General features: G+C 51.0%; 2 protein-coding genes; both read left to right on the top strand.

Annotated features, from left to right (window-relative positions):
* Positions 1-255: 255 nt before the first annotated feature.
* On the top strand, positions 256-2,440 carry FFUJ_07904 (uncharacterized protein; the record flags this gene model as incomplete). XM_023578209.1 has 2 exons in its annotated part: positions 256-1,093; positions 1,146-2,440. 2 exons carry the CDS (start codon positions 256-258, stop codon positions 2,438-2,440), a joined length of 2,133 nt encoding a protein of 710 aa, XP_023431055.1.
* A 7,897-nt stretch (positions 2,441-10,337) lies between these two features.
* On the top strand, positions 10,338-12,752 carry FFUJ_07905 (uncharacterized protein; the record flags this gene model as incomplete). XM_023578210.1 has 2 exons in its annotated part: positions 10,338-11,767; positions 11,822-12,752. 2 exons carry the CDS (start codon positions 10,338-10,340, stop codon positions 12,750-12,752), a joined length of 2,361 nt encoding a protein of 786 aa, XP_023431056.1.
* Positions 12,753-13,784: the final 1,032 nt, after the last annotated feature.

Raw genomic sequence — 13,784 nt, forward strand, 5'->3', positions numbered from 1 at the left:
GATACTCTTAATTACTGACTACCAACAAACCGACACTATCGATTCCTCCACCACGACGTCAATCACGCTTTATCCGTCCAAGCTCGGTCATCTTACTATCCGTTCCCGGTGACCGATCCTCCGAATTTCCCGACGTTTGTCTGAGTGTTGCGCCTTTAATTTCGTTATCGACCGTTGCGAATTTATCCAAAACCTGTTGTTCACCTCTCCCGCCAGATGATGCGGTTGGCCAATGTCGAATCGCCATGGCCATCAATGGTGGTCGATCCTTGGGCGCAAGGCGCCTCCAACAACTCCTCTCATCACGGCCATTCCGGCAAACCCGGCGATAAAATACAGGAGTGGTCCTCACTTATCGGTATCGTCACAGCCATTGTAGGCAACGTACTCATCGCTCTTGCGCTCAATGTTCAGAGATACGCACATATTCGACTTCACAAGCAACGGAGTAGGAACCGGAAGAGGGCGAAAGAAGCATTGAAGCACCCTCACCCTGGAGATCATGGTGGCTCATACGGCACAATTGGAGGAGGTAGCGATGGAGCTGGGTATCAAAATGGTCACGGAACAAGTACAAATGATGGAGATCGCATGGACGAGAGCCATGAAACTGATCCGCTGACCGGGTCCTTTCACTCCGAGGCATCGCAGAGCACCGATAGCAAAGAGGATGATACGTCGTCATCATACCTCAAGTCTCCGTACTGGTGGTTGGGTCAGGTTCTTATTACTCTTGGTGAGATGGGCAACTTCCTCGCATATGGCTTCGCCCCCGCTTCGATTGTCTCTCCTCTTGGAGTTGTCGCCTTGATATCAAACTGCATCATTGCGCCTGCCATGTTCCACGAGAAGTTCCGACAGCGCGATTTCTGGGGTGTAGTTATCGCTGTTGGAGGTGTTGTTACTGTTGTTCTGAGCGCAAAGCAAGAGGAGACCAAGTTGAACCCCCATGATGTATGGGACGCGATCACTACGTTGGCTTTTGAGATCTATCTCGGCGTGACCATATTCCTTATCCTGGTCTTGATGTGGGCAAGTCCTAGGTACGGAAGACGCACGATTCTTATCGACCTGGGGCTTGTTGGTTTGTTTGGTATGTAACACGATAGAGAAGCTCGCTGTGCAGACACTGACTATAGCTCTAGGCGGCTACACTGCCCTTGCGACAAAAGGCGTTTCGTCGATGTTGTCTTCCACTCTTTGGCGCGCTTTTGCAACTCCTGTCACTTATGTTCTCATCGTTATTCTCCTTGGGACAGCAGTCATGCAGATTCGCTACGTCAACAAGGCGTTGCAACGTTTCGATTCGACCCAGGTTATTCCAATCCAGTTCGTAATGTTTACGCTGTGTGTGATCATCGGAAGCGCCGTCCTTTACCGCGATTTCGAACGAACGAACGCTGAACAGGCGGCCAAGTTTGTTGGAGGTTGTCTCCTTACCTTCTTCGGCGTTTTTCTCATTACTAGCGGCCGTGAGCAAAGCCATGATGACGATGAGGTCCTGTCTGAAGACGATGATTTTGAGGATACGATAGGCCTTGCGAGCCAGGAAGGGAATGGTACAGCGTCCTACCAAGACGGTCAGGGGTTCTCTACCCCCAAGTCACAGTCACGACGGTCCAGTCACCTATCAGGTCTTAACTACCCTGATGCACAGAGAGTCTTGAAAGCAGCAGTTACACCTCATCAGGACAACAACAATCTCCCATCAGCCAAGGCTCTGAGTTCTCAAATGTCCCCAGGTCAGGAGACTATGGCTTCTGGTTTCCCCTGGAACGATTTCGGAGGGCCGTCAACACCACCGGGAAGAGGCGTTAGGGCGTACTCTACAGACTCTGTTCTTGCACCACCGGGGACCGCGGGCTCAGCGGCGTTTGCCTCTCACCCAACAACACCGATGAGAGATGCCCTAGCTGCTGATGGCTCGCTTCTCCCACGGCCTCAAGCTAGTCCTTCGAAGCCCGGGGGTACCGGAAGCCGATCCAGGACCTTCATCTCTCCGTCCCCTCTATCGTCTACGGTTACGGCTGTGGTCAAGGACGCCTTTCTGCGCGCATCTGACGACCCGAGTGTGCGCCAGTCCTCGATGCGTCGTATACGTTCCACCATCCGAGCCGGGCTGTTCTTTAACGAAGACGATGAGAATGCTGATCCCGAGAACAACTCCCGGTCAAACACGCTCCCCGCACAATCAGCAGCGCCGGTATCAGTGGAAAATCTTCCTGGCGCCTTAGACGAGGCTGAGGGGCCTGTAGGTGAGGACGATCTGGTGCGTCGGCGGTCACGTAGTGTTAGTGATACACTAGGCGATTTTTTTGGCGTCCGGCGCAAGAAGCGCCATGATGGCTATTTTGCGAGCGACGTCGAAGATGTGGCAATAGGAGGAGCTACCCCAGGTCAAGATCGGACAGATCGTCAAGGGGATTGCCGAGAAGTATAATACGCGGAGCATCTAATAACCATGTTTATGCAAACACATACACATTGCGAGCCGGCGTTGGTTAGCACGTTACTCTTCTTACTGGCGCCGGAGTCATTTCGTTGTCCAGGCTTCTAGCGTTGGCGTTTGGGGTCTTGGAGTAGGGGGTGATGAGATTAGCTCAGTTCTGGGATAGCATATGTTTAGCAGCATTTGATTGCTTCCATGTTTAGAATCCAATGGATATTCGCTCGCCTTGCAGTTACAAGCCGGAACCGGAGCTGGACAGGGGAATTTGGTAGCCTCGGGGTGATCAGTGGCGGGGCCTCTCTTCTCTCTCCCGTCTCTTATCTTGAACCATCGCTTTGCTTGGTGTCTTTAAGCTTGAGGTTCAGTGAGTTAGCGACTGGACGCCTAGTCCTGAAACGAAACAGTCGAGTGCTGCTCTTGTCGATCGTGATGGAAGATGTGACAAGTGCCGTAATTGGCTGAAACATTAGAACTCGCTTCTCGCGTCGCATTGAAAAAGATCATAAGACTGTGCACTGTGCTATCATGGTACCCTGCTTCAGCTTCGCTTAGGGGTCTTGAGGAGGAACGTCGCGGAGCGAGTGTCCGAGAACAGCGTATATTCAACGCATCTATGCATGCATGTAGCCGTAGCATCTATCTCATATGTAGGTGAGTATAGGCACTGCAGTAGGCAGGTATAATGGGTTGGTCGGTAGCTCTGGTATAGGCAGTGTAGTTCGTGTAACTAGGCGCAATACAAACTGGCGGATATTCGCCGAATGGTGTCTTGTAAGTTGCAAAAGTGTCAAACATTAAGGCCAAGCCACGAGAAGAAAAGGCCCCTTTCCCGTTTGGCCTGACAGGGGGAGGTGTTGTATTCTCCGAGGCTACAAGACCCCAATTGGGATACGATCAGCTCCTGTGGCCCTGTAGGTTACTCGCAAGCTAAGCTAAGTCGTAGTGCTTCCGAGCTTGTGAACCATGAACGTTGGGCTGCGGTGCCCGGTGGGAGGGAGCACAAGAGCGAGGGGATAGCATGTGTCTGGCTCCAACGTCTTGCGCAACCTCGGAATTGAGTTTGTTAGCGAATGGTTAGCTGTCTGATGTCTGTCTGCAAAGAGCTCTAAATCGGGACTGGGGCATATCCGCCGTATGTATGTACATACATACTGTGCTTGCTATGTATATACAGGCATTCATGGATGGGAGACCCAAGAGACTGATTGTTCATTTACCGACAGGTAGGTAGCTCTGATGCCATGCAGCATAGACAGTTAGACTGGCCTGTTTTCAAGGCCCAGACAGATCCCATTATCTTGGACTTGGAGGACCAGGGAAGTAGGTGAGATCCCTGTCCTTGGACTTTTGGGACGTGGCACTTTGAGTTCAGGAACAGACAGGTACATACTAGCAAAGTTACTAGAGATTGAGCTGCTGGGTACAGGGCCTGAGTATCAGTAGCCAGAGTTGACAAGATCGTCTTCCTTGCAGAATTGGCTTGCAAAGATGCATTGCCAAGATAATGTGACAGCTCCTTTCAAGTGCGGCAATTGAAGCGACCAACATGAGATGCAGTAAAGGCACTGAAGGAGCCTAGGTACCCAGGTAGGGAAGAAGAAGAAACAGATTGAGTGAGGCCGATAGACATACAAAGACCCAGCGACGGAACACGAGAATTGATTCCGCGGCGCTAGACCTCCAACAACCAACAACCGACAGGCCTCTCTAGCGGCGGGAAGGAAGGGCCAGAGGCCCGAGGAGACGACGGGCAGACCAGGAATAAAAGAAATCTCCAGTGAATCCTCCACTGAATATCAACGCCTAGACCTGGAATGCAAGGGTCGAGAGGCTCAACACCCGACCAACTCTCGTGGAAAGAACTGGGTAATCGGTATCGGATGGGTGAGTGAGCTTAGGTTCCCGATCCCCGCGAAGAGATCTGTGATAATTTGTACAGTCTGTCTACCTACATATTCGCTATTCCCTACTGTAGGCGGGCGGAGGCTGGAGAGATGCCACACTGTATCAAGGTTTGCCGATGGAGGGTTGATGCTTGTTTCCCTTGAGCTCCTCTGTATCCGTACCTACATATGTATTGTTCCACAGTTCTGCATGTTGTATCCGCTTCCACGTACACCAGGTCGTGTTCTGTCGTATCGATATCCATAACACGAACCCTAATGACATCCCTTGGAAGGGAAGAGAAAAAACGTCAATGAGCCGCCCTTACCTGTGTCCCAAGGTTTGACTACGCCTTCAGCTGCAAGGACCGAGGATTCACACGCAGGCATGCGCATGGTCAACAGAGATAGTCACACCGACTTATTATAGAGTCCGGGGTTTGCATGAATTTCGACGTCGTACATTCCGTGGCCGCATATGTACAGCAGCTAAGTTGACTTTGTGTCTGTCTGTCTAGCCGTTGTAAGAGTAGGTGTAGGTGTAGGTGTTGGCTGTTGGCTCTGAGAGAATGGATATGAATCCGGCCCTTGGAACTGCAACATGCGCATACCCGCGCTGATGTACCGTATGCTCGTGTGCGGTACAGCAAGAGTCCAGCCAGTCTGTACAGCATTCATTCAACTCGAACCCAGGCTTGAGCCCAAGTCTGTGGGTGGCCGTTGTAAACGGGCAAGGGAGGGTAGTTATCCGCAGTTTTCGGTGGTCTGGTTGGTTCAGTAAAGGTTGTCACAGGGGCTTCTGATGCCGTAAAAGGCACCGCGCGCGAGCTTCCGCAGGGCAGAACAGGGCAAGGGTCGGGTGTAAGACTGCAAGTGATGAAGGCGTCGTAGGCGGCCCATCGCGGCCCTTTCTGCGCCGATTGGCTGCTTTACTTATTGACAGGTACAGCACAGTCAGCAATCCAAGCCAAGTCAGCAAGCATTTCCTCTTTGGACAATGAAGTAATAATTATTCAAAAGCAAAGACCAGTATGTAGTATTCAGGATGGACTGTTAATATGGGGACCCTTAGTATCAGGAGATTCAAGAGCATAAGCAAGACGTTGTGTTACTGCATCAGGTAGGCATCTCCATCAACAACAACCAACAAATACAAGAGTTCGCTGGGGACGTATTCCTTCAGAGGCACGTCTCCTCATCGGTGTACCTTAGTCTATGGGACTGGTGTAGATTTTAGCCAAGTGTGGTAGGTCGATGATCGTCAGAGAAAGACCTCAATCTCCCCCGCGCTGCAGATTCTGTCATTCCGAACTCAATGCTTGACATCCATGATGCCAATGTCAACGAAACCCGGGTCCCTGGTCTGCCAGGTTGAATGTATGTAGGAGACGGCCAAAGCAGTAAAGCTCCCGCCTGCCAGTGAGCGAATTCGTCAATCTCACCAACGATCACTAGAAGAACCTACCTCGTTAGGTAAGGCATCGGTTTGACTTGTTAAGTGGAGGGTAAGCAGCAGCAGAGAATTGTGTTCCTGTTCCTGGCCCTGATCCTGCCACCGTTCCTGACAGCCATCGGCTAAAGTGAAGCAATTGGTTGTGTCAGTGGCGTCAATCTGCTCCGATTATCCGGTGCATGAGGTGTCAAGATGAAATCCCCAACATTCTTCATCGAAGCATGAAGGAATACGGCGCAGTTTAATTTGCCTACTCGGTAATAGGTTAGAGTGTGACTGGTGATTTCAACGCTCGTGACCAATCACTATACTTGTCCTGACCTGTATGCTTACCTCATACTGAGATGCAGCTTTCACGCAATTGTCGCAGGGAACTTTTGGGGTCAGTGAGATTCGTTCGAATTATCGTATGCACATGGAAAAGTGTACCCGGAGTCAAATATCGGGACCAACCGCGTATAGCGATGGGAGACACGACTGCCTCATTGAACATCTCACTGACAGGTACCCAGCTTAACGAGAGATAAGCTCAAACGCACCTTCTCGAATAGTCAGGTAGTTGAGTTGATTAATAGGTATAGGTAGTCTAGCAGGTGCCTTCCCTTACCTATATGCCTGCGTTAATCGGAAACCCGTAGGGTAGGTACTTACCTTAGAAACTGGGTTGGGCGTGCAGGGGAGGTGAAAGCAAAGTGAGTGTTATAATGGAGGGAAGGAAGGTCCATCTTCGGCATCTACACAGACAGGAACACCTGGGCATGGGCAACTTTTATCAACTCCCCAGTTATCGCATCTCGCCAAGGGTGCTCAGAATTCCCTTCTTCATCAATTAAATTCACTCTACCGTTTCGATCATCGCGTCATTCTGATCGTAATCTACATATTAACTTTCAACAGCAAAACCATATCGTGACGACGTCGAGAATCGAAGGTTCCATCGCGGCTTCTGGCGCCACCTGGCCTCCATCTAGCAGCCTCTAACAGTCTCGAAGCTACCCAAGCCCAGCCTTAGTGTCTCGGGTCATCAAGCCCCCAAAGCAGCTCCTGCAGCCCCAAGGTCAGTGGCGGCAAACATCCGTCTGCCGTTGCCCAGGACGCTCTGTACGTATTTCCTTAGCTCAACAGCTGGCGCAGCTTCTTATGGAGCTCGGGACAGGGGCAGGATGCCACTTGGGTCATCAGCGTGATCAGTTCCTAGGCCCGTGATGAACTAATCGAGACAGAGGGGGCCATATCGCTCCCTACGCACCAACGCGCGATTCAAGCAGGAGTTGGGAAATCAAAGCTCTCCCAAGCCCCAGCTGAGTTCTGTTACACGCACGTTCTTGATGGCCTGCCTCAGTGTGTTCGCTCAAGGCCCGGCACTCCTACCCCTGACCGCTAACCACAAACGGTAAAGGAATCCTGACCCTGGCGCTACTGCGCGTTACTGCAGGGCCCTGGTTCCCTCCGTTATTGACCCCTCCCAGACTGGAACACTAACTCGCAAGCAATTGGAAGAGCCAACAAGGTCGCGGCAATGTCCCAGAAAAAGATTCACCGCGTCTGTTTCGTCGCATCGGCATCAAGCTTTTTGTCTCATCATATTCGCTCATCCGGCTGCCCTTCCGCGTCATCCACGAGCCGATCTTCTTTTCCAAACCCGGATTCTTGGACTGCCCAATGTCTTGCAAAGCCCACCACGCGTCCGTCGTCCCACAGCCCGTCCCAGCGCAGCGGGTCAGGGCAGAACCAAGACGTCTGAGCAGCCACTGGTTCCCTTTCTTGTTGATGTTCCTGTTTTACTTACCGTAGGCGTCGGTGCCATTTGTGCACAAAGCTCACCTCAATGCTCAGGCTGGGTGCCACGCCGTCTGTGTGCTACAACAGCCAGTCTAGCTCAGCCCCTAACCTTGCTTAGCTTCCAGACTCATGATTCTCTCTCCATCCGGCCCTTATCTCTCGTGGGGTAGTTGAGATTTCCACGACATGAGAAAATCTCGTTCCCTGGTCTCATAGGCGTCTAAAAACAGTCCATGAGTGTTCTGCCGTCCCTTCCAACAAGGAAATGAAGATGTAGTTTATCAAGATCAAGACTCGTCTTGGCAACACTATGGCGCCTCCAATGAAATGAAATGAGCCAGCAATCTCCTCGTATCGATAGTCTGTGATTCAAGCAACTCAATGGATCTCATGGCTTGGAGAGCATGCTTCGAACTGAAATAATGGCTGCATCGCCAAACGTTATCTGGTCCATGATCACGGAAGTAGGCATTACACACGTTTCAAAGCAGGCTTTATCGTCCAGATCCCACGTGTTTTCTGGGCTGATTACGATAGACATGCTTATACCATGCCTTTAGCTAGATCTTGTTCCATACCATCAGTGGTTATCCTCCACAGCAAGGAAACTCCTTAAACTAGGAGAAGATGAAGCAATCTGCAGATGTGGTCATTGCTCAACCTTGGCCATGGTCTGTATCATCCTCGCCATCCCCGACGCTAAAACGAACCACAAGATGTTTAGTGGGCTTCCAGAGCTCCAGAGCTTGCAACGTCGGACGCGTTCCTTCTGATGACCCACAAAAAAGGTTCTTGAACTAGCGCGTCATCTGTTGCCCTGCTTTCAAGTCCAGTCCTCTCAGTCAAGTTAAGACCATAGCATGGTTCATGAATGAACACGCAGCTACTGTGGCATCCTTGAGATTGCAAGTCTCGCAGATGAAGGATTATTATTCGAATGCATGGAGACGGCACAGCGTGAATGAGAATGAAGAGAATCATCAAGCCATGCATGGGGAAGCACGAAGCGAGAGTCCCAAGGGCTCCGAATATACGGATGGAAATGCAGTGGGGTAGAAGGGCTGGGTGAGAAGACCCTTGCAGTTTTCACCGATCCCCTCTCGTCTTTTGTGAAGTGTTGCCATGTCAAGGTCTCGGTAAGTAATTTCGAATTTTCATTAGATCCCTCCGATTTTGATGGAAAGGATTCCCCGGTTGCATTCTGTCCATGTCCATTTCTAGATAACGAATCGTTTGATCATAGAGGCGGTTCACTGTGTTCATGTCACACCTCCAGTCTCCGGAACTCCCCACGATGTCAATGGCCGAGTACGTAACCTGCTCTGTGGGTTCATTCGTCATCCGAGCCAAGCGAAGTGGCTATGGCTTCGTTCCTGCATTGCTCATGGAGCTGGCTCCTCCAAAGCTACTGATAAAGCAGAGCTAACAGGGAACAGGCTTTGGTTCTCTCTCGAGCATCGCACTGAGGCCAGCAGGCTTGACGCAGTCTGTCAGTTGTGTGTCACTCTGAAGCTTTGCTAGTATATCTTGAAGAGAAAGTCTATCAAACCGGGCGCCGGAATCCAGTGTCATTATCTGCCACGAGCTCAGTGTGCTGAACTGCACGTATCGTGTATTGAACGACGCATAGCCGAGAAAGAAATAGAGTCCAGATTCCACAACTTGTTGCTGCGTTGTCATTCCTAACTAACGCAACTGCAGAGACCGACTTTTCCTTCTTTCTTTTTTTGTGCTTTGGCTTTGAGCTCTTGTCGTTGTTTCAAGCTGCAGAGAAAGAAAAACCTGCCCATTGACGCACGCATAACGACCCATCGCATCGTTGTGTCAACATCCACTTATTTATAGTTGCTTCTGTGGATGTGAAAAGTTTTGCAGGTCATTTTTGACTGTTTGGACCTCTTCATTCTCTGCTTGACGGCGTTTCGTCGTGTCTGTGTAACGGCTTGTGTTGTTTCCTCTTGTCTTAACCTGACATACAAGATAACACTCACTTATGCTCAAACATCTTGCACCCACTTGGTCTCTGTCTGGGTAGGCGGTTAGGGCGTCCATGGCACCACCACGGACCTCATGTCGCCTTACGACGAGTCCAGCATCGTCTGAGGTTACGGTTAGGGAAATGGACTTGCACTCACAGACACAGGCACATACACTCAAACTCGCACAGTACGCATTGCGGTACCGACACTCAAGTCTCCCTGATCGATGTATCCTTGCATATGTCCAACCTGGACTATCCCGGCCAGAATGGGCCTTGCAGAGAAGGAAAACCCCCCAGATTCCCGGGGCTTGTGTCCGTCGAGACGGGCCAGGGACAGCCCAACGCAACCCACTCGAAGCCCCGTCGAGGGTCCCCCCTTACCACCGCCCTAGTCTCCCTTAGCCCCAGTTCCTAGGGCCTGTCTAATCTTTGGGAGGGTACAAGCTGCCTTGCCCCAAGATTGCATCAATCTCTCGCTCATCTTGTTAACTTATATGTACATTGCATCCTCGTTGTTATAATCTTGTTGTTTGATCTCCCGATGACCTTTCCCACCCCTCATTTCGATACGTTTTTGAAACCTCGTGGCATCTGATCTGCCCTATCCCAAGTCTCTCTTTAAGGTCTCACTTACTCCATTCCTTACTTTATCCCACTGCCCTGCCTGGTCTAAATCAAGAACAAGAATTTGCGGAATAGTCCAGTTTCGCAAGTCATTGTTTACATACAGGGCACGCTCCGCCGTCGCCCTCCTCTTGGAGGACTTGTGTAATCATGTGGGCTGCTACAATGCCTTATTACTCAGAATACCAGTCGGATCGTTCCAGGCGCGATACAAACCAGAATGCTCAAGCCAGTGCCAGTAATGATGCACATGGCTACCGCGATGTATCCCCCCACACCCGGCACTCGCCCATCGATCTGGATGAATACATGGTGCCAGCCATAGAGGGCCCTCCATCACCCGAGAGAATTCGCCAATTGAGCAAGCAGATGAAACATGCGTCTCACCTTAATCGAGGTCACCGGGCTGTATCGTCTGGGTCTTCGTCGTTTGTGAATAGTGAGCGAGGATGGGAGCAGGGATTCGAAAACATGAGCATTACTCGGCACTCATCCCAACGATCTACGACTAGCGGAACTTCTTCCTCTCGAGACCGACCCGACAGTGTGCAAGTATTGGGCAAGAACATCTTCCATCGCCGTGCGAAGTCGAGCAAGTCAGGCCGCTCGAGACGTGAGAGCAGCGCCCAGAGCTCATCGGGCAGTTCATTGTACTCGACTGAATTGAGCAACGAAACTTCCTTGACCACCTTCAAGGAGGCCATCATGCCTACTATCTTTGCCCGCCGGAAATCATCTCGCGACGAGACGGCCCTCCAGAAGAAGCTTCAGATTTCTGGGCCTTTCAACTTTCAGCATGTGACGCATACTCCACGCGAACAGGTAGCCAACTCAGCATCTCGTACTCCGGGACAGGAGCAACCTCAACCCAATTGCTACTCAGACCGCGTCGTCGAACATGAAGTATCACCCCGTAGTTCAAGAGCCTCTAACCTTCCACGTCGATTGATCAAGCACGCTCGATCCCAGGAGCAGCTCCGTACCAGCCCACCTCGGCCGGTCCGACCCCCAAGACCTCCTCCCCTTGAGCCGCTTCACTCTCCTACTTTGGGTGCCCCTATTCCTCCCCCAAGAGGCTCAAGCCGACAGTCCAGCCTGCAAGATGGTGACCGACTTGCAGTGGCAAGGTTTGATCGTCCACTGACGAGTGGTGGGTTCCGACACCCTCAGCCTTTTAGCCCTAGTGAGATCATGGAGCGACCTCCAGCAACATCTCATGGTTACGCCATAGCCCCTGAGCAGGCAGTATTGCCAGTAGACGATCACCGATTCTCGCATGCGATCACCACCCCCGATGATGCAGCCTGGCCACTTCCGGTAGCCGCAACTTATGAGCCACCGCTGCCAGATGTGCCAGAGGAGGAAGAACATACAGTAAACATTGGACGATCACCAACGAGTATCATCAGCACCAGGTCTTCATTGCGTGCTAGCCAATCGGTCCCTCTTCTTCGGGGCTCCCAGACTCTCGAGAATGATGCTGCCCAACACAGTGCTGGACACTACAACGGCCAAGCTCACTCCTTTAGAGAGAGTTGGGAGGATGATATCGACTACTGCTACGAACACGAGGCGGATGCCAACTTCGATTACGAGTGGGAGAGACCGTCGTTGGAAGGTGGACGAGAGCATGCACCTGGAGTTCAAGTGGCTTTGTTTGAAGACGATGAGTTGAGGGAGCTACCGACCATCGGCACCGCTGAGTCGTCTCCCGGTATGCTTTCCGCGTCCCGTTTTGATATGCCGGCTCTAAGCCCAGCTAGTCAGGCTTCGCCGGAGAGTGCCTTCGAGGCCGTCACCCCAAGCACGGGAGTCGCCGTGACCAATAACTTCTCGCTCCCACGCGGTGACAAGGTCCACCGACCGTCCAATCTTGGCCATTGTCGAAACGACTCTCGAGCATCCAGCTTCAAGGAGTCGTATGGCTTCACCCTGTCCCCTTCGCTACTCATCCCTGGTGACTACCATCAACAGATGCTCCTCAATGAGACTGAGAGACAGAGTTATTCGGGTGAGGATGACGTGGTTCATGGTATCGTTGACCCCAGCCACCCCTATGAGGATGTCAGCAACGCTGCCAGTCACACCTCTCTTCAGATGTCTCATCAACGCGCAAGCACTTCCACTACCGCTACCAACTCTACATCTCTCTCTGACTCTACTGGAGAGCGCCATGTCTCTACCAACTCCACCTGGACTAACCTGACTCGTCTCACCAGCAGCACGTCACTGAACAAGTGGGTTGAGTCAAACAACACAATCCGCGAGTCACAGATCATCAAATCACACGATGATAGCGACGAAGAAGACACTACTCCCCCTGCCTCCACCGAGAAGGACACGGTCCCTGAGCTCACACCATTCCCCTCTGTCCCCGTCACCAAGAAGCCTCACCACAAGAGCCATGCAAGCGAGTCTATCGTCAGGGATGATATCCCTAGCAACACTAAGTCTGTCGACCTTCCTAGGATCCGACGTCCTCGTGCTAGAACTACAAGTCTCAGCACTCAGGCCCCTCCTGTGGGTCAATATGCCCTATTTCCTCGTACATATGCCAAGGGCAATGGCGATCGTATCTAAAGTGATTTGATCCCTCCATGTTGATTAGTTACCTGTTTTCGACCTCAACACTTGAGGCAACTTTCTTTTATTTCCGTCTCATCTCTCTCTCTCTCTCTCTCTCTCTCTCTCTCTCTCTCTCTCACACACACACACACACATGCGGCATATGTCGCCTTTACACTGCTTTTACACAAGACACTGTGCTCCTGGGCGTGTCAGCCCATGGTTGGATTTCTTTTGTATGGGTTTGAGCTTCGCCGTGAAAGGCATTCTATACTTGGGTCTCTGGTCCTACAGTCCGGCTTTCAGGCCTTGACCTTCAGCCTCGGGCAACCAGGTCATTTAAGGCGTACTTTTGATCTGCAGAAAGCAGTTCAGGGCATTGGGGGAGGTACTCAAAAGCTAAACAAGGCATTGGGTGTGTTTTTATTTTTTCATCTTTACTGCAATGTCTTTTTCGGAGTCGACCACTGGGGGGTCGGCCAACGGGTGAGAACAAGGTCCAGCCCTATGCGAGAGACCTTTGGGAACCAACTGGCGCAATATTTCCAGTTATGATGAGTGATGGATTTATGAACATTTAGACAAAAATCAGCGGCACATAGCAGTAAGCTATCTTGTACAACATACCGGCACCACAGCTAAAAAATGCATTTCTGCCAAGCGCGCTGACTTTGAGACATTTACTTGCTCTTTGTATATATTCTAAGTTAAAAATGACTAAAAAAAATGTTAAAGTTAAACAACCAAGCATTCAATAATTCGCATGCTAAGTGACCAACTTATTTTATTGAACAACTGAAAATTATGATGCATTCTTTGAGATGATGTCTGCCTCTGAATCCCTGCATTGCATGTCATGTCATGCGTCAGGGGTCGCATTGAATGCAATGGTTCACGCAATGCAAGGCGATTCGGGAACCAAGAGTATACGACAACGTCTTGTTCATGCCATCGGCTGATGTAGCTCTCCAGGATAAATTTCGAACTCTTGGATAGTTTCTTCACGGTAGAACCAACGTACACTAAAATTAAGGAGGTCAAGCCAAG

The sequence above is a fragment of the Fusarium fujikuroi genome, chromosome FFUJ_chr05, assembly GCF_900079805.1.
Source record: "Fusarium fujikuroi IMI 58289 draft genome, chromosome FFUJ_chr05".
Classification (NCBI taxonomy): Eukaryota; Fungi; Ascomycota; class Sordariomycetes; order Hypocreales; family Nectriaceae; genus Fusarium; species Fusarium fujikuroi.